The sequence below is a fragment of the Notolabrus celidotus genome, chromosome 5 (assembly GCF_009762535.1).
Source record: "Notolabrus celidotus isolate fNotCel1 chromosome 5, fNotCel1.pri, whole genome shotgun sequence".
Classification (NCBI taxonomy): Eukaryota; Metazoa; Chordata; class Actinopteri; order Labriformes; family Labridae; genus Notolabrus; species Notolabrus celidotus.
The window spans coordinates 15,351,486-15,373,467 of NC_048276.1; the positions used below are offsets into that span (position 1 = coordinate 15,351,486).

At 38.8% G+C, this 21,982-nt stretch overlaps 1 protein-coding gene across 10 annotated transcripts in view; it reads right to left on the minus strand.

Moving 5' to 3' along the window:
- Positions 1-21,982, minus strand: part of msi2b (musashi RNA-binding protein 2b) — a 345,174-nt gene that overhangs the window by 65,670 nt on the left and 257,522 nt on the right. For all 10 annotated transcript variants that reach the window (XM_034683452.1, XM_034683446.1, XM_034683451.1 and 7 more), the window contains 2 exons: positions 11,058-11,172; positions 1,213-1,287 (listed from right to left, as the gene is read on the minus strand). In XM_034683452.1, coding sequence (XP_034539343.1) covers positions 1,213-1,287; positions 11,058-11,172 — 190 coding nt within the window. The remainder of the gene's footprint in view (positions 1-1,212; positions 1,288-11,057; positions 11,173-21,982) is intronic.

Here is a 21,982-nt window from a genome sequence, read left to right on the forward strand (position 1 = left end):
TTGAGTTTAACATGGACAGGATCATACGTTCTGCCTCGGGGAAGGTGATATCCCTTAATTTGTCCTAAAGAGTAAACATTTTAAAGATCCATGTTTGACTAAAACTACTTACATGGAATAAATACTGATTGCTGCTTTCACTTTCAGTCTCTTCTCTCGACTTTTCTTCAAATATTTAAGTCCATAAACTTTTTAAAAGGTTCTCACAGTACATAGAAAGTAGGTAAACACTCATTCTGTCCATCTCTGGATGCCATTTCTGGATGTAATGATTAATTCCCACATCTATATTCTACTCATGTTCACCCGTATTGATGAGAAGGTGCTATTCCCTTTCTTCTCTCAAATAATGTTGTGGTCAAGTATAAATCTCGCACACGTCTGATCTGCGGGCGGTCACAGCTGGACCTCATGTCTTACCATTCCTGAATCTATTTCACAAAGATATTACACAGATCTGAGCGTTGGTCAGATATTTTCTCATTCCAACTTATCAGCGGAAGGAATGATGTCTGCCACGGCAAACAAAGTATGTGCAAAGTCCTTAAATAAAGCATGAAATTGATGGGACGCCTGTTTAAGTGAAGCACCCGCAGAGCCACGGGCGCTCTTGCAGCAGACAGGTACAGCTGCTCACCTCCAGACTGCTGCACACCTCCCATTTGGACTCCCATTAAATCGCCCGGCGCTCTAAGTCAACACTTTTAATGCAGAAAATGACTTAATTCATTCCCCATTATGAGGACCACATTTTAAAATCTGCCTATACAAAATAACAGCTTATTTTTCTGCTTCTCCACAGAGGAATTTGCATACATTGGACCGCGGGAAGAGGAAGAAGTTCCCCCATTTGAGACATTTGGTCATGGTAGTGTTCAAGTGAAGGATAAAAAGGAGTAAGCAATTTACTTCACTATATGTCAGCTTTTAGAGGCTGCTTCAGGAACCAAGACACGTATCATACTTATAACCCTGCAGATTATCTGGTGACTGACTTGTATATTGATGAGCGTATGTCTGTGTGTGTGTGTGTGTGTGTGTGTGTGTGTGTGTGTGTGTGTGTGTGTGTGTGTGTGTGTGTGTGTGTGTGTGTGTGAATATGAGCATGCAAATGTGTGAGTTTGTCTTTGTGCATATATGTCTGGATGTGCTGGAGGGTGCATAACAGGAAGCAGCTGCAACACTGATATTTTAAGAAAGTGTCCAACTCACCAGGGAACTGGTAGCTGTAGCTGGGTGCGAATCCAGTGTAACCGCGGCCATACGTTGCCACAATGTTAGGGTAACCTTGGACGGAGAGGAGAGGAATAAAGAAGAGATGAGAGGAAAAAGTTAGGGAGTGTTGTGTACAGATTTAAACACTCACAAAAATTGGGATATGGTTACTTGTACATCAAAATAAAATGTAAATGGCTTTAACACTCTTGGGAATGTGTTAAAGTGAAAGTGATCTTATTTTTCAGACAAATACATCATCACTTTATACCCTAAACAATACAAATCTACAGTTATCAACTTTAAACATAAGTCTAAAACATTAAGAGCAGGAGCTACAAGTTGGAAGCATACCTTCCATCTATAAAGTCTGGAGTGTATTACATGTAACTCTAGCTTGATTCGCTGGAAAGAAACCACATTAAGCTCGATGTGATTTATGTTCCTAGCCTAATAAAAAAAACTGGCTCGTATTTATAGCTCATAATGTGGATGGTAGACTGCCGACTGAAAAACACTCACTGTTTGTGCAATTTGACAACATGCACCGCCCTCAATCAATGGTCAGCTGTCACAATTACATTAACCTCTAATCTTGATCACACTGCTCTTGTTGCTTGAAATGATTTTACAACCTCACAAGAATGATGGCCACAATTACAAAAAATAGGGCCTGGATTGTAGAAGACTTTTCTTTCAAGGGAGGCGGACCAGGGTGATTTAAAATGTGAGATTGAAAAATCTAAAAATACCATACTTTACACAATGCCTCGTAAATCTGAAGTTTCTCTAAATGGACTGATAATGTTTGAATTGTAATCCAGCACTTTAAGGTGCCTCATCTAGTTTCACTGACGTTCTCTTCAATGGCAGGGATCAGATCTTCTTTAGGGTCAGGTTTGATGACTGGAGGCTGGTCCCTAAAACACTTCATTCCTTGTCTGATATATTTATGGATTCATCTAATACAAGTTGATTTTCTCATCTGTTTATGGTCCCTGTATGGCAGAAACAGTCATGTGTAGATGCAAAATAAGACTACTCTTAATGTGTACCTTTTGCCAAGAACTGATGTTTTAAGGTCAATTTTTAAACAAACCTTGTCATGTACTAATTTCTGTGTCTTTTTAAATATCCAATGTTTGCTCTGTTTAATTGTATTTTTTACCTAATGAGACATATTTAGTTGCTTTTTAATGTCTACTTTCCCTAATCATTGCTTATAAAGGCCCTATCAGTAAGTCTGATAAAGAGAAATTCTCAAATCTTGTCATAAAACAAAATAGACTGGGCTATCAGGTGTTAAATATTCAAAAACAGCATACATTTCTATGGCTCAAAAATGTAGGATGGTAAGATTAAAGTCATATATTAGAGAGAATAAACTTGATAAGACTTTATTTTTCTAATATTATGACTTTAATTGTGTAGATTTACAAGTTTATTCTCGTAAAATTACAACTTTATTCTCAGAATATATATTTTTGTTTTTTTGATGTGGCCCCATATCCTCTGTCATTCATCTAAAAAGTTTTTATGAGTTAATGTTTAAACAAATTTGTACACAAAGAAGATTATGGACAGTTTTCTCGATGTTTTAATCAGAGCTTGAACCCGTCAGTTGTGTGATAAACCAATACCAGAAACCCTGGATTAGTTCATCAGGGTTGCATTGATTCATTCATTATTGTGATAACTAACCAAAAGTGCTGAATCATAACACTTGTTGAAGGGGGAAAATGTGACTAGACAGTGTCATCTGTACACCAAAGTCAGAGTCTGTGTGAGAGACTTGTTTAGAAGCCGCTCTGTCCCTGGATGGATGGAGAGCAGCATCGTAGACCAAAGAGGAGCCAGTGTCATTAGAAAAATTTAAGAGCAGCAGATGCATTGTTCATCTGCTGTCATGACTCTTATTACAACCACAGACCCACCAGTTAATTAGCAGGACAGTTTTCAGACAGAAGCAGCTGTGGGCAACATATTGAGGAACGGGTTGTGAGGGAGCGGGAAGCGAGGAAACAGAGGGGGGTGGAGAAATTTGAGAAGAACGGTAGGGTGGGTGGGCGAGAGAGTGAGTGAGTCAGTAAAAATCTGAGCACCATCAAAAGGTAATATAAACATAATTAACCCTCTAATTATGGTATATGTCTCAGTCTTTATCTGTTTTCCTCAAGCTATTATCACCTTCAACCACAAGTCTGCACTAAATTACCTCATAAGAGGAAGTCCTCCAGGCCAGGAATGAATCACAGGAGCCAACCTTGATAACTCTCTCCTCACTCTGTGTAAGCTACACCTCAAAACTGACCTCCAAAATCTCTTTCAGGCTTTTGTGTCCTCAGTTCTGGTTAGATATGTACTAGCCTGATGAACTGCCTTCAGCCACATTAATGTCTGGATGTGTAGATTGTAATTTTACTGTTTTAGACACTACAGACTCATCCTAAGGTAAACACATTGATTAGAAATGAACTTAAGTTACTTAAGCCCAAATTAAAAAGGACAAGACCCCTTCTCCCAAAAAACTAAGATCAGTTATAAAATCATCTACAACAAAGGTTGTGAACAGCTGGCTAAAAGCAGACCAGACTTTAAACAAATACAGTGTATTGGGGTATTGCTCAGTTGGTGAGGTAGGTGCCTCATTTACAGAGGCTAAAGTCCTCGTTGTACATGACAGATTCCTGGTCCTGCCATGATCTGGTGTCATTCCACACTCTTGCCCCACACTTCCTGTCTCTCTCTAGCTGTCCTGTCTGATAAAAGCTATACCCTCCCAATAAATCAATCAATGAATCAATGAATGAACAAAGTTTACCATCTACCAACAGTTTCCATTTTCCTCTGACCTTAAACAGGACGTGATAATAATAATAATACACTTTATTTATATAGCACTTTTCTTAACAAGGTTACACAGTGCTTCTGAACATAAAAGCAGAGAATTACAAAGCATAAAAAACGGTGCAAACAGGGGGAAGAAAAAAGACAGAAGCAAAACAAGACATCTGAATGCAGAGCAAATTCATGAATTAGGGGTGGAGAAATGCCTTCTTATATAAAAATGTTTTCAGTGAGGATTTAAAAGCAATTAAGGTTGTGGACTGTCTAATTGTCAGTGGCAGGGAGTTCCACAAACTTGGAGCTTTGATTGAAAAGGCCCTGTCACCTTTTGTTTTAAGGCAGGATCTTGGCACAACCCGCAGAGATGCATCCACAGTCCTGAGGGGCTGCCCACATAGGGGGTTAAAAGGTTGCTTAAATAATTTGGGGCCTGTCCATTTTAAATTTTAAAAGTAATCAATAAAATCTTAAAATCGACACGATAAAGAACTCATGATGTCTGAGCTTTATCATAATGCTGTTCTACAGTGTCAGATGTTTTACGTTTTTAAATGTAGGGTATTTAAAGTAAATAATTTTGCTGGGTGTAAATGAATGAGCAATTAAAAAATCATAATGCATAGAAATTTGAAAAAACATTCGACCAAACCTTTAGGTAAAAATACATTAATCTGATAACCCATTAGCTTCTGTTAGAAAACAGAAAGGGCAAGCACTACATTACTTCACAGCTGACATTACATTAGCTTACAAATAAATGAATAGCTGGCATTACATGAGCTAGGAAAATAAATTCCTATAGCTAGCATTACATCAGCTATAGATTTGCACTACCGGTCAAAAGTTTTGTAATACCCCAATTTTTCACGTTTTTCTTTGAAAATTATGCAGTTCAATGTCTTATTGTGCTCTGAAATGAAAACATCGAACAAATAAACAATTGCATTTCAAAAATAAATCCTGGAATGAAGTCAAAACCAAAATGTAGTCTAAACTTTTGACTCATCAAAGTAGCCACCTTTGGCAGATATAACAGCTGATCACACTCGTGGCATTCTTTTTACAATAGAAATCAAATATTCTAAAGCAACACATTACTTCCTGGAGTACAAGACTGTTCAAATATTGCTCACCAGGGTATGGAACCACAGTGTGTTCCAACACTACTTTTATGCAGACAGAGGGGGTTGTAAGTAATCAAAGAAAGTCGGGACACCTGTAAGAATTGGTAGCACCAACTTTCAAGACTTAACTAACCGCAATTGCTGCAGAACAGCAACCCATTTCTTGTTCCCTGAAAAAGGCCTTTTCGTATAATTCTAAAATGTACATTATTTTTTCAGTTTTGGGTAATTTTACCTTTTTCTTAACTTTGGCAGTTCACCACTTACCTTTGTACCATTTCAAGCTATTCAATTGACTTGAACTGCTTGGATTTCAATAAAAAAAAGTGGGAAAAATGGGGTGTTCTAAAACTTTTGACCGGTTTTGTACATCTTTCCTATTGTATTGTGTAACACTGCTAAAGGCAATAGTTGCTGTTAGCCACTGCTTGCTGTCTGACTGTCGCTTTCCTCATTCTCTTTGCTGGATTTTCCTCTTCACAATTCACACCTCTGTCTGCTAGCTGTTTTAGTGACTGATTAACAGAGAAGCAGTGGAATGAAAATACTTGGTCAAACACCTTATGACTAAGAGAGACTGTATGACAGCAGTATGCAAGATTGTAAAAGTATATTATAGACACATTTTTGTGCGTTTTAACAGTAGCTTCACATCTATAGTGTTACTATGTTAATGATGCTAAAAACTGCATTTTAATCACATTTTAAACAAAGTGACCAACGAGGGACAGGAATTGAAAATTAGGAAACGCTATCAACTTTTACACATCACGTTTATTTAATGCTTTTTATTGGGGCTTTGTAAAATTTATCTGTCGCTATCAAATAAAATAAATTCTAATTGATGTACAAATCAATACTATGCTCTGCATACTAAAATTACCCTCACAATACCTGTTCTGTATTTTATAGTGGAAGTATTGAGCGAGACATTTATTTATTTTCTCCGGAGACTTGTATTCATGTGTCCACAGCAAGAACACATCAATACATATTTTGCATTCATGCATATTTGTGTGTATGGGTAGGTGTGTGTGAGCGTTTGTAGGCTATCTACATGCATGTGTGTGTGTGTCTGTCTGTGGGTGTGGGGTGTGGATGCTCTGTTCTGTATGCCTCAGAGCCTGTGCCAGCTGGAATCAGAAAGGTTGACCTTGGTCATAAATATCTAATCAGTGTTTGCTGTCCATGAAAAAGTTCAATTTATTCCTGACCCAATGGGAAAATGCCTCTCGCAGACCCCCCCCCTCTCTCTCTCACACTCGCAGACAAAAAAAGAAATGCAACTCAGACAGGCACCGAGTGGAGCCTTAACCTGGTGTGGATGAAGTAGAGGACGGGGGAGAAAAAAAGAAATGAAAATCCTCATCAGCTGCAGATGAGAAGTCATCACCAGGAAGCTACAGATGGATAGCTTTCACAAAAACCCCCCTCATTGTTTGTTTGGCCTGAAAAGAACTGTGATACGATACAATGAAAAGCTATCACGGACCGCAAAGTATTGGATATTATGTGTTTGATACTGTCTTACTGTCAAACAGAATAAATGCCAAACTGAAATTGCAGGCTTAGATACTGCAGCTCCTCATGCTCCCTTATTTCAACATTTTCTGAAAAGGCAAAAGCATCTTCCTCTTCTGATTTAGTGCATTACAATGGGCTTCACAACACTAAATGAAGAATTTGCTGCCAGATGTGTGCACTCAGAGTCTAAGGAGGGAGCTTTACAAAAGATATGAAAGTGTCGGCGAAGTGGATTAAGATACATGTTAAGTTAAGCTAGTATCTCATGAAATTCAAAGTGTTTGTGTATCTACAAATATTGCAAGAGTGGGAGGGAGGAGAAGAGAAAGAAAGAGAGCGAGCCCTGCATCTTTCCAGCATTTTACTAAATGAATCCTGCCATTGTGTCTGGCCTGGTTCACAGCCTCTTAGTGTTCTTATTTGCCTTATTAATATGCATGCTAATGTACCTATTTTATGGCTCAACAGTTCTGATTCACTTTAAAATCAATTATCCATCTGGTACACCCATACCTCGCCCGGGCCTCAAATGTGTATTAATTTCAGCAAACATACGTCGGGCACAACACAATAAAGATAAATGCCTCGATTAGAGGCAGTAAACAAAGGAGCTAGGGATGGCTTTAATGAGATTTGGCACAAAAGGAGCTTACACTTTCTTAAATAATGAGCCTTGGGTCCTCTTTTTTTTTAGAATGCAAATTATATAAAGGAATGTTTCGCTGTCCTTGTTCCAATTTCATTTAGATAAGAATGTCTCCAAACAAGTTGGCTGTTAATATTCTCACATGAGCACATCACTGCCTCTCTGCCCGCCGTCTCCCAATGGAGAGGAAGAGTGGCGTCCTCTTCGCAGAGACATTAGTCTGTAATAAGTTCTGAAAAGTTCATTGGGCTTGTTAAGCACTTCAAACAGATGAGATGCAAGTGAACGGCAAAGATGGAGCCGACAGAAGGACTTGGGCAGTCTTATTAACACTTTTACCGCAAACAACTGTATAATGAGTCTCAAGACGAGGTCAAGCATGGGATAATGCTGACAGATGATACAACTCTATACAGATAAATGGACTGATCTACTCGGTGTGATGAGTTTACAGCCCGTTACATTTTCTTATTCAAAGAAATGATTCCACTGCTCAATAATTGGTTATATATACTGTAAATATATATATATATATGACTGTTTTTAAATCGCTGATTCTACTGACTAATATCTACGATAAATAAACCGATTGTTTAATATTTGTCAGAAAACTGTGACATTTTTTCTTAAAATCTTTCAGAGCCCATTGTGATATCCTGAATTTTTTCTTCTATTTCGAAACAGTCCAAAATGAAAAGAAGAAGCAAACCTCATAATTAGGATTGCAGAAACAAGCGTGTGACTGACATTATTTAATGCAAAGTCAACAAAACAGTAAAAAAAATGATCAAATTTAACATTTATAACATATTCATGATCAAATACTACATGTATTTAGAGGTTTATTTTCTTAATATCAAGGATGCAATCATCCTTAGCAAGCTCTGCTTAAATCCACCGCCATGGGTCTTTTCCATATAGAGCAAACGCAAACCAGTATAAAGTCACATTTGGCTCGCTATCTTCTTTCAAAGCTGCTTTAAATGTTATGTTACCTGGCTCATATAAAAATTCATGACTCCTGCTCTGCCTGCACCTGCTACATGGAGGAGGGGGAGGGGCTACATGTAGGTCTCTTACAATCATCTGCATGTCTCTTTTGCTTTTCAGCGGAAATATAAATCTTTAATGTGAGGGCAATTCCATTCAGTCAGGTCGCACATACAAATTATATGCTTAGGAGATGTGAACGACAAACGGACAGACTTATAAACAGATGGACAGATAGATAGATAGATGGATGGTTAGATAGAGAGAAGGAGGCAGTGGGCGGGTGGGGAGGAAGAGGGTGCAATAGTGTTAAATAAAAAGGGCCACAGGCACGGGCTGGATGGTAATGAAGAGGGGTGGGCCAGCAGCTGAGGTCCCTGTAGATGAGATCTCTCCCTGACATGTGTGTCCCCTTCATTACCCATTAAGGGGGGCACAGTGATGAATCCTTAATATGACATTACACCAATTTTCCTCTTCATTTAGCTTGATAATGTGCTGGTCTGCTCCTATATGCCCGGGGGCCGCCTGTACCAGACTCCACCAGAAATAGACCACAGTGGCCACTGGTGGCACACCTTGAAGCGGCCTAATTAGGGACAGCGCCCACCTAATGGGGCTATCCAGATCAGAGTTTGCATAAGTTGATTTTTTATAGAAAGTGGAAATTGATGACGGAATGGCTTGCGTGCCTGACAACCTTTGTTTCTCTTTCCCTTAAAAAGCTTTAAATATGTATTTAGAACCTGTGGGAAAAAATGTATTACTTTAAAAACTCAGCATGGACGCCTGTACTGTTGCTTTAGAGCAGGGGTTCCCAAACTGTGGGCTGGGACCCCCTGGGTGGTCGAGAGACACAAACAGGGGGTCGTGAGATGCCTTCCAGATTGTTTAAAAAAAAAAAGTTATTTAAAAACAGTACATTTTAGCCATTATAGTAAAACATATAGACAAAATAGTAGCTAAACATGAAATAAAACCTTGAAAATAAAAAATGTAATGATTTTTCTGCCTTTCTTTTTGGGTTAGTGAACAGTTAATTATCAAAAGCATCAGTAGCAGTAGGTTAATTCATAAAGGCACAGGAAACACAGCTACATGCTCATACAGGTAGGCTCATTTTCTGCAGACCAGCTACGTAAATGAAGCCACATTAAATCACTTTGAGGGACAGTGGGGGTCCCAAGTCTTTGGCAACTATATTTTTGGGGTCACGGACTGAAAAGTTTGGGAACCCCTGCTTTAGAGGACATTTTATTTACTTCTTGCAATTGAGCTCAAGCATCTGTCTTTTCATCGTTACATCGTGCACTTGTTGTTAACATTGTTTGTTGTTAAGAAAAACGTTTCCTGTAAAAGCAGTGGAAGCAGTAAGCAAACACAGACTTGGTGTAGGAGATATTTGTTTGCATATTCAGGCTTAAAATGATCTTATATAAAATATGTAATAACTAGAGAATTAGTAGGCAAATTTTAATGTTTAGAGTTAGGGAAATAAAAATATATTACAGGGGTAATACAATAAACAAAACCAGTAGCGGAGGCCCTCTGTGGCAGATGAAGCTTTCTCTGCACTTTGCTCTTAAATTTTGAATGTCTCAAAAACTACAAATGAAAATAATGAAAATATTTCCTGAACTTAAAAAAAAGTATGCATGTTTCCACAGTTAGGATGAAATTGTTTTGTTTGTTAATTTGGGAGAATCTGATGACATTCAAGTCACTTTATTTTTAATCTGTCACTTTGTGTTTCCTCAATTAATGTGGATTAATGATGACCATTACCTTTGAGACAGGTTTTTATAGGCTCTAGTGACAAAGCATTTGGAAATGCTCAAAGTAATAATATCACAATTAGAAAGAAAAAGAGCGATAGAGAGAGAGAGAGAGAGAGAGAGAGAGAGAGAGAGAGAGAGAGAGAGAAAATGAGAGAGAGAAAATGAGAGAGATCAAGGGATTTAAAGTCAGAAGTTCTTCTAAAAACGCTTTAAAAACTGTCTTTTACTGAAATCCTTAAATACAGGTTTTGGACTTCATTATGCTTTAAAAAATATATTTATTCAAAAACTGCTATATTTATAGTTTTAGCTGGTCTTTGTAAGGATTTTTTTGAGTGTTGATGTTGACGTGTTTTAAGTCATACTTGTTTCCTGTATATTTGCCTAAAGTTATTATCTCTGTGGCGCATTGTTGTATTCATTTTTGATTACTGTTTGTTATGTACAGTAATGTAATTGTTCTTGTATTCTCTTCATGTTGATTCTCTTGACTGTTTTGTTTTCTAGAGTTTTGAAGGGTTGTGTGGTCTGGGCACGTTGAAAGATTAACTACTATTAAAGCACATTTGTTGTTTCTTTTCTTTCATGTTTTTTTTTAAGTTATATTTTTGGCCTTTTTGCCTTTATTGTATAGGACAGCTGAAGAGAGACAGGAAATGTGGGGAGTAGAGAGTGGGGGAAGACATGCAGGAAATGGTTGACCGGCCGGGAAACGAACTGGCGACCCCTGTGATGAGGACTATAGCCTCTGTATGTGGGGGGCTTAGACCGCTAGGCCACCAGCGCCCCTTTTCTTTCATGGTTGTAATGCTTTTTTAAAGCACATTGTAAACATTTTTTTTCTAATGACATACAAACAGTTAGTTCATATTAAAATGTATAGGAAAACAGTATTGTGTATGTGCTTTAATGTAAGTGAATGTGTGTACTCACTCAGCATGCCCATCCCCAGCATGAAGGCATCCATGGTGTAGGGCAGACCCCTGGCTCGCCCTCGTGTACCGGGTGGGAACATCACCTCCTTGGGCTGGGCCTTCTTACATTCTACCTATGTAGACAGACAAACACACACATATGCATAAGCCCACAAACACACACACAAACACACACACACACGGACAATCCATTAGACTGTGTAGGTACACAAGCAGACAGATCTGACAGGCCTGTCTCAGCTCTTTAAGGTGCTTTTCTATTTGACTTGCACAGCGCTAGATGTTTTCCATAGAGGAAAAACAAGACTGAGTCAATCTGAGCACCTCACATTTGAGAGGAGAGTCTCTAAGGAAAACTTACAATCATGCTCCTCCTGCATTAAAGCAAAGGTTGTTGCTCCAGTGAGCATGTGCCCAATGCCTCGGGGAAATACAAGCTTAATTCTTTCCAAGACTTTCTGAGACATCAAGGTAGCAGAAGCTCTGTTCTGCAATGCCAATACCTCAGTCCTGTGGTGTGGCAGTATGTCCACTTTCTTTGTGAGAGGCATTACTTTGTTTAATCATAACAGATTTATCTGAAAAGTATTTATTTTACTGCCAAAATCTTTATTCTACCACAGTTGTGTTGTTTGACACAGATCAGGCCGGAGGAGTGTGTTCAAAATCTGAATATGATAAAAAAGAAGTGTTTTTTAAAGCTGGATTTGGTTATTTTTTGTGTCTATGGGTATACGTGTGCCATGTGTATTTGTGTTTTTCTGCTGGGCTGAACTCCCCAGTGCCTCACAGTCCAATTCCACCTGCAGCACTCATCTCTCTCCTGCATTTCTTCCCTCTCACTCCCAGCTCTCACACATCCAGTTTTGTTCATTTCCCATCTTGCAAGCCTGACATCTCCTCCTCCTACATAACACATATCAAATGAGGGATGTGACAGGGGCAGATGAGGAGAAGGAAGAAGATGAGAGTCCTATTTACCACACATCTATCCTATCGCGATGAATTATAGAGAAGCGGGATCGGCCGACGAGGGGTGGCACGGTCTTGTGTCTGTTGGTTGTTTCTTTGGTAGGCTGAGTCTGCTCACCATGCTGCACAATCTATTTGCTCCACTGCCTGCTTGGCATCAGCCTGTCCATCTGTTTGTCTGTTTGCCTCCTGGCTCTCGCCTTGCTTCTCCCTACTGCCTCCACTTAAGCAGGGTTTTCTCGGCTGCGGAGATTCACATGTCATCCCGGCCTGCTGCACAAGACAGGCTACTGCGCCTGCTGCTGTGTACTCCTCAACCACAGTACAGCCCAGCATCCATACAAATAGGCTCACAACTTTGACAGGACAGAGGTGAATATTACTATTCCCACACAAGCATGCACAGAGGCAGACAGAACGGGACGTTGAGGGTTGCCAAACTAAATAGAAACTTCATGTCTGTTGATTGGTGCCGAGTAACAAAGCCATCCCTGTAAAACTGAAACATAATCATAAAAGCTGTAATCTGCTAAGCTTTCTTTGATGTGATATGACTTCTATGAATCTTGTAGTGGTTGGCTGAAAATGTATGACGAAGAACTTTCTTATATTTGGTGGTTTGAAGTCAATATTTAATGAAAACAATAAAAACAAATTGAATTAATAGCTAATCAATGATAAAAAATATCAGATATCCATAACATGATGAATATAAATAAATCATGACTGCATATTGTATCTGTATAGTCCGTCTAGTTTCTGCCTAAGTGCAGAAAACCCCCCCTGAATTTAAACATCAAGCTGCTTTACTAAGTGTCTGTACTGGTGTGAATTACCAGTTCAGGACAGTGAGTATTATTTTATTTTTTTTAATTATTATTTTAACCATTATTATTTGAATCATTGCTTTAACATATATTTATCTTATTTAATTATTTATTCATCTATTTATTTCTTGTATTCACCTGATATTGTTAACACTGCCTAATTTTTAACTTTTTTTTCCGCTCTTACTTATTTTATTCATTTTATTGTATTGATTTTATTTTATTTTTAAGTATTTTATTTATAATCCTGCCTTTTATAATTTTACCATTGCTGTTGTTTTCTGTCTCTCTGTTATTCTGTGAAGCACTTTGGGCTGCATGTTTTTAAGTATGAAAGGTGCTATATAAATAAAGTTGAGTTGAGTTGAGTTGAGTCACTCTACTGTAGTGGAGAATGTCAGTAAAGTTGAATTAATACAAACTCTAAAAATTGTAGAGTGCAAAAACTAATGCTTAGCTCACATCAGCCAAAGCCAGGCTTGCAGCCCTTGCAGATCATTAACTGTAAATAAATGTTGTCGACATGCTCTCATCTCCTTCAATTGTTAAAAAATCAAGTTTAAAAATGTCACCGCAACTGGTGCCGACATACTGCACTGGTGATTTTGGAGCCAAGGCATGCACAGAGGTAATCTGGCTGCTGAAGCCTCGGACCTGACTTCACACAGCTTCCATTAACCGAAGTTAACTTATACCACATCGATAAAACGTCTGAGGCCCCTCAGGACAGCTCAGTTTGAAGTGTAAAAGTTGTTGGTTCAAAGTGGACACTCCAAGTTATGAAAAGTTGGTGGACTCTTGCGTAAGTGTTCATTTCTGTAATTTCATCTTGTCTGTTCATCAGTGCAGGAGTCTGTGTCAACAGAGCTGTCAATCATGAAGTTACATTCCCTCTTTTTTATGTCAAATAACTAATTAAAAGTAAACATACATCATGACAGAAACCATGTTGAATAAAATGTGTTAGTTGGACCCATTATCCATCTTCCTACATGAAGCAGGTGGGCTTTGTAACCTACACTGCAGACAGGAGGTAGCTTTAAGAAAAGGGGTTAAGGGTCAGAGTATAACCAGGAAACCTGCAGCCAAAACTTCATTCTCAGCACATGGAGGACTCGCTTGGCTGGCAGAGCCAAACTGGTTCTCCTGAAACCAAGATTCTTAATATGATACTGTTTCATGACCCACTATAGCTCTGACTTACATTGTTGTTATGAAACTTAAAGCTTCTGTGAGGGAAATCTCAGTTTGAGTCAATTTTAGCTCCTTATATGGACACAACAGTAAGCTGTTTCTGTGCTGAACTTGTCCTGAACTTGTGTAAGAGCTTTTATTTTTAAAGAAATGATTAATTCATTTTTTTAACGGGCAAATGTCTCACTTAACGAGAATTTCTACAATGGAAAATGGAAAAAAGAGTTTCAATATCATAATATTAAGCTCTTAATTTGACACCTGCTATGTGGAAGCAGTTTCGGGTATTAAAAATAACAATATGGAAATAATCAGTCTTTACAGTGAAGGTCTTTTCTCTTTAGTAGGTCACATAAAGCCATCACTTTTAGTCTATGTTTCATGATCAGGAAATGACTCCTCACAGGAGCTTTATTAAGTGACCATAAATCAGTTCTTCTTTGCTGATTTAAATCAGTCGTAGCAATAGCAGCCATAACACCTCCATGATGGTGCACTACAGTTAAGAGCAGTTTTGCTGTGTACACATCTGTTTTTTAAGCAGCAAGGATGGAAAGATTTCAGGTTGAACGAGGCGTTTTTATCCAGGGCCTAGAAAAGATGGTATTCTTATGGTGCACAGACTGGTGTACTCACATCATATTGCTTTCTTGTTGTTTTGATCTAAAGCAACTCACATTAGACAAAGTTTATTTGTGGAAATAAGCCTCGAAGGCTGTATATGCACAAAAGTTGTGTACAGCGGTTTGTTGTCAGACAGCTGCCTCCTTTATTCTCTACACACCTGCCCAGATACCTGTGTTGGGAAGAGGGAAAATGAGAGCTGGTGTGCAAGTGATACACACAGATGGGGCCTCATACGGTGTCATTGTAAACATTATTGTGAGTTTGTGAAGGATTTTCCTGTAATACAAGTGCCAGAATGGCAGACTGCAGTGTGAGAATAAATAAATGGAATGGTGGAGGCCCTCAGATTTCTAATCTGTCAAGTTGATGGACAGCCATCAGATTTTTCCATCTTTGTTAAAAAATTCCATGAAAGACAAAATATTTGGTTAATGTGAACTGCTGTTTCTAAAACCTGAGCAGCTTTCAAAACAACTCAATGTATAACATGCTCTCTATAACCAGCAGGGAGCTAGAAATGCAAAGAAGAAGCGCTAATCTACAATGTTTCTATCAAAGAGGAGAAGTTGCAGCGTTGCAGAGCTGTGATTTGTTGCTGTTAGCAGCCTTTTCATTTGAAGCAGACAGACTAAAGTACACAGTTCCCTCAGCCACTTTGTAGCTGTCACAGCCACTCTGCCCTCCTTGCTCGCCTGCAATGCTTTGACATTGTGCTGAAGAGAGCACAGGCGCTCTCATCGTCAGGGAGTGACCCTCAGTGTGGAGGTAGAAGCTGGTTGGAACAAATGTGTCTGTTAGAAATCTCAGTACACTGCTGGAATTGTCACATCTTCACATTGCTGGGTGTCGAATCCAGCCAATTCTGCCCACACCATAGACATGACAGTGTCTCATCAGTGTCCTCCCTGCAACATCCAGCGAGTTGGATGCCCAGGTTGCTTGCTGGGAGTAAGACAAGACCGCGGTGTGAGTCATGCCTACACGCTCTCAGATTCGGGTCTTTGATATTCAGAGAGAGGGCTCCTTGTCATGGATTTAAAACCAGCCAGGAGCCAGGATCTGTGGCGGCGTGAGTGTGTGGGTGTTCACCTGCTTCAAACGCACAGGAGTGAGTGTGTGGGGGGGAAGGAGGGAGGCAGGAGCTTTCAAGAGTGAACTAAGTCAAAGAGAGGAGAACAGAGGGGGCGGCAAGACAATTCTGAAGCTGACAATAAGGCGCTGCGAAGGTTAAGCAGTTCTGAACGCAGGGATTCAGATTCTGGCATGTGGAAAGTTTTAAAGACTGAACCTTTTGCCATGCGAGCGGAAGGAAACAACTCAAATTACATGCACATTTTAGTCTCAGTACTGTCCTGACTTATGGCTTTAGAAACTTCTCTTATAATACTTATATTCTGAAGGCTATGTAAATGAATTTGTATGAGTAATCTTGACCGAACCCAATCCTTCCTACATTGCCAGGTTAGTTAGAAAACACCCTAATTCAGCTCTAACTACACATACAGAGATAGAACTACTGCAAGACCACTGACTCTGAGAGAAAGAGAAAGCCCATACAGCCTTTTGAAGTTGCCTCTTTTAGTGAGTTTTTCTTTAAAAAAAAAAATCTGGGATTGCTTTGACAGCTAAATTTGAGTAACTGGGAACTGTGTACTGTGTTGATTTGAGCATTCAGAGCAAGCTGTCAGACTCCAGTGTGCTACATGCTGTATATGGGTTTAAAAAAGTGGGACCTGGCTTTCGTCCAATAAAGCTGCAGCCCACTTTGTCAGGAGTAAAAACTAATCCACACTAACACCAGGATATGACCCCGAATCACTGGGTGCTATAAGGAGGCAGATGTCAACTTGAAGTTGTCCATGGATACTCATACTAGGACGGGCTAGAATGGCAAAAACCCTCTACTGTATGTACGCCTTAAGGAACCTGTTGACTTTGTGGTGACTACTACATATTTGTCTTGTCTTGTCTTGTGCATCTTCTTAACCCTCCTGTTATGTTGTGGGTCAAATTGACCCTTTTTAAAGTCTGTCACAGCATGTGACAGAAGAGTTGTCATGTTATTTTATCAACATCACTTCATAAAAATAAAAAATTCAAAATGTAAAATAAAATAGACAAAAATCTATGTCATGTAAAACTATTGTATTTATATTTAGGGCTTTTCAATGTACAATAAAAAAAGTTTTAACATTAATTTTAATAAAAACAAGTGATTTATCCTCATTGAACTATGATCTGTGAGAATTAAAGAACACCAATGGACCAAATCTTGATTGAAACGGTTAGTAATGGAGTTAAAATTAGATTAAAAAAAAATGTGCATTGGGATTTTTTGGGGTTCAGACACTTATGGATAATTTAATATGCCCCGGGTCAAATTGACCCAGGACCATTATTGCTGATCTAGAGAAACAAACATAACAGGAGGGTTAAGTTACTTTTAATTTACTGCACAGAAAAACATGTTCAGTGAGGTCATAGTTTTTATGACCCTGAACTCTTCACTCCACCAATTTAAGAAGTTCAAGTCTGGGTCAAATTTAAAGAAGTACCCTAAAGGAATTCCAAAAATATCATGTTCACAAAAATTTGATTGATGTACTGATGGACAACATGAAAACATAATGCCTCTGGCCAAGGCTAACACTGGCACACAGGCAAATAATAAAAAGAGGAATAATAATAACAAACACTCCTATTGAAGATAGTCAATGAGTAGAAGTGTTACTTTAAAGACAACTTGATGTATTTACATTATTTCTTGGAGCAATGTTGTCAAAAAGTTTTTTTTGTGGAGAAGGTTATTAATATAATGATAAATATAGGACAATATTAATACAATCTTAAAAAAAATGAAATATTGCAGTATCTTCTTGGTAAATTGTTGTATTGTGCTCAGCTGCTATCTGATTTTCAATTAATGTTGAATTTTTGGGGCTATCAAACTTTCCGACTCATTCACCAAACTCAATATTAAAATCAAGAGGTGCACTAAAAATGCACACAAACATGCGCATGCAGGACATCACAAGCACTACTTGTGTAGTTATACAGCCCACTGCTGAAAAATATCAAACAAAGCACTGCCTTTGTTTTCATGTTCAATCCTATGATACAGAGCGCAGGAACGCGCCAGATATGACCTTTTTCATTCCTCTCCTATACAAATTAACCTTGTAGGTGTGACGGGAAGGTGTGGGCGGGATGGACTGGCAATGGCTGTCCTTCAGGGATGAGTGTTGTCAGTGTGAGTGCGTTTGTGTGTGTGTGTAGAGGGGGAGGAGTAGGGCTACTATTAGCTTCACTAGTGAATGGATTCCATCAGTACACTGAAAGGAAACAGTGTGATTCATTTACTCCAGCTCCCACTCCCAGCTCACCAGTCAAAACACAGAGAGTGAACAGTTGGGAAATGTCACAGCTCTGAATGCAGAGTATCAGGCCTGGTGGTGTGAGGCGATTCACTTTCCAAAAATAGAGTTCTTACAACCTTTAAAGATCTGGTTTATTTGAAGAACAGAATGGGCGATGACTAAGGCAATGTTTTTTTCATTAAATATAACTAAATTTTGAAGTATATCGAGGGCATGCGCTTGCACAGTGCCTCAAGCCATTTTTGTGATTTTCAGTTTATTGAATTTATTGATGGAGCAGAAAACTGAACTCTTCTTATCTTTCCTCTGAAACCTTGACACATTTAAAAACCATTGTTTATCCTTTCCTTGGCTTAAGATAATCAGGGACAGTATACTTCTATTCACTAGTAGTAAATACTTAAACTCTTCAAAGCTAACGAGAAAGCTGCTGAGAGCAACTTTCGTAGCCTCGCAACAAAGATGATCGACTGGGGTTGACTAAAGTTAGCCACACTTGAGCTAACCGCTTTGATATGGTTTACCCAAGTGGCAACCTCCGGCCGTGAGAATTGACGCCAATGCGGAAGGGTTAAAAACTGCAGTTCATCGAGTGTCCATTTAAGGCTGGCTATGTAAGTACCGGAAATCACATACACACAAATTCAAAAAAGACGATCTTTACTGCAGCAATAAACATGTTTACAGCATGGTACAAAAGACAAGTGTAGTCTGGATAGCTTGTTTCTTGATCGGCACACACTGTACGGGGGTGAATTTTTTCACAACGCAGCGAATCTCGAAGATACAGTATTAAGATTATGAGTTTTCCAATGAGAGGCACAGCTGACATGATTGACAGGGGAACACCGTAGCTACTGGCAAGGAGGCTCAAAGCCCGCCTCTTTGCATCATACTCACTCAACAGCAGTTATGTTGGGGTCAACATTTCCAATATGGCTCCCACCGACGATTGGCTTCAAAACAGCGCTTCAGAAACATATGGGTGACGTCACGGATACTACATCCATTATTTATACAGTCTATGGGTTTTACCCAAGGACTCTATGATCCAGTGTTTTGCAGTGTTGGATAAATTGCGCTTAATTTTGACTGTTCTCTGATTGTTTTCTTACCTTTGGACCGGTCAAGTCAACTTGGTATTCATATTTTCATTTAAACATCAAGGAAATAAATCACTTTGGAACATCTGTCATTTCATGTGCAAAATCTTACCAACGTAGAAGTCCTCCAGTCTCTCAGATTTAGAATTTACTTTAAGATAATGCCCAAAGAGTTGCTTCAGACAAAAAACAAAGAATGCTCTAGCATGAGTATGAGGGGTCACTTACTCTGTACTAATGTTAATATGACATTGCTTTTTACTATCACATTGGTATCTTATTGGTATTGTATTTATTGTATTATTGGTATTTGCTGTGTCATTGGTATGCCACATGTTTTATTTATTTTGTCAGTGAATGAATGTATTGATTGTGAGCAGCACTGCACTTTGTCCATGACAAATTTCCACCCGGGGACAATAAAGTTTATCTTATCTTATCTTATCTTATCTTATGTAAGACTGCACACGCTATATTTTCGAGAGCATCCTTAACTTTTGGCCTGAGGATAACGTGTGAAAAAAAGCCATTTAAACTCTCCTCTCCATTAAAAAGCTTACCACAAATAACTCAAGCACCAAGTGGGTCACTAGTTGATATTCCAAAGACAGAATTTGTCTGAAGTTTTACTTCAGGGCCTCTATGAACCAGAACACTGCTTACTTAGAAGTACCCGTAACATTGGCCAATATAAAATTGGACACTGGTCAATGAGTTCAAATAGCAAGACATTTTGGATAAAATCAAATGATGCCTTCAATGACCAGCAATCTCACAGGAGACATCATGTCTGATGGTATCCGTGCATGGTTATGTAAAGGCTGAGGATATGAGGTCATTTAAAAAACCAGGCGCTCCCTGTGGTGCCAAAAATGATCCCTTTGGAATGTTTTTTGGTGCCAAAATGATATTGTCCCCATGCACATTGAAAGACACATTCAGAAGCATCACCAGGATCATCAGGCTGATATCTAACAGCTTCCTTCACTTCCTCAATCAGCAGAACCGAACATCATTGAGCTCTTATGGAACATCCTGGAGTGCAGAGTGTGAGATTTTACCTCCTCCATCCCTCAAAGCTTTCCTTCTTCAATAAAGGGTAAACATCCAATTACGTACGGTTCACAAGTTGTAAGGCAGCACTGCATGAGGGACCGAAAACTCTCTAAAGGGTGGTCCTACTTCCTTATTAAGCTCTTGATGTTCAAACACTGTTAAAAATCTCCACACTTTAAAAAAATATTTTCAAAGACATTTCCAACAACCCAGAGACTCTAGTTTCTCTCTGCAGACATCCTCTGTAAATACTGATAGCTAGATGGAGGCTTTAGCAAAGTGTGTTCAAGGCTGATTTATAAACATATATAAGACCTAGATGAATACCACAGACTCACACTCATACTCACGCACACACACACACACACACACACACACACACACACACACACACACACACACACACACACACACACACACACACACACACACACACACACACACATTTGACCTCCTGGGCCCCAGTTTGAGAGCTGTAAATTTTAATGTTCATCAGCAGCGCAACTGATTGGTTTGCAGGTTTGACACAACAGCAGAACTGGCACAGCTGGCACTCGAGGACTCAGAAGGTGGGTCTAATTAAAAGTAATTACACTTGGTTAGCTGATCACAGACAACCCGCTGTTTATAGACAGAGCTCACAGGCTATGAGCGACTTGATATCATGAACCTTAATCACAGATAAATGTATAACGTCTGCAGACTGATCAAATTATGTTAAACTAAGTGCATTTCTTCTGAAAAATAACATCCTGTGAAGTGTCCGGTTTCATCTGAGAAATGATGTCTCTGGTAAACATCTGATTGCCCTTTCTACAGCATGATGTTTGACCTATTCAAGGAATTACATTTTTTTTGCATTAAAGTAACTTAATGCAGTTTAATCATCTGACTTGCCCTTCCAGATGTGGAAATATAGCTTTTATTTTAGCCACATCGTCTGCAGCAGTGATTCCACGTGACACCTTCAGACACAGATCTGATTTTTAACCTGAATACTAGACACTCAAGCGTCATATCTCTAGTGTACTTCAAGGGGATACTTAAGTTATTTCTTACCTGAAAACTCGCAAGATACTTCTCTGCCAACTACAACATTTACTGCTCAAAAAAATAGAGCCCTAAGAGTCTCAGCAAGCCAAAACACCATTACTTCCCCCTCTTTGTCTCAAGATGCAAGTGAAACACATGTGAAACACTAATCTTACAAAAGACAGAAGATTTGTCTGTAGTTGCCTGCTTTATTTTCCACCACCCTGTCATTCACCTCTGTTCTCTGAGGAAGACTTGTGTCGAATTTTTTGTGTTAAGCCCAAAAGGTTTTTAAAAAAAAGTATTTTCTCCTTCTCTTCTGATCTAATCTTAATCCTGAAGAGAGACACAAAGAAACTTTTGAGAGATAAACAAATAAAGGCTTTATTATGATCCATGCTCTGTGCCTGTTGTGAGATTTGGATGATGTATAAGGGAGTAAAGTGAAGAAGTCATCGTGCTCTTCCAGGGAAGACAAAACTGTGTAATGTAATGTTGTAAAAACTAACACAAAAACAAACACTGTATAGAAATCTATGGTTTATATGATGTCATTTTTTTCCCACTTGTATTTATATGACTATGCATACTACATTTGTAAGCATATATTAAAGGCTGACATAAATAGGGTCCTATGAAATATGTTTGAATTTCTTCCATTGAAATTTGTCTAAAATATCCTTCATTTGATGAGTAAATGTTCAGACGTAGCCAATCATACAGGCTGCATTAGCA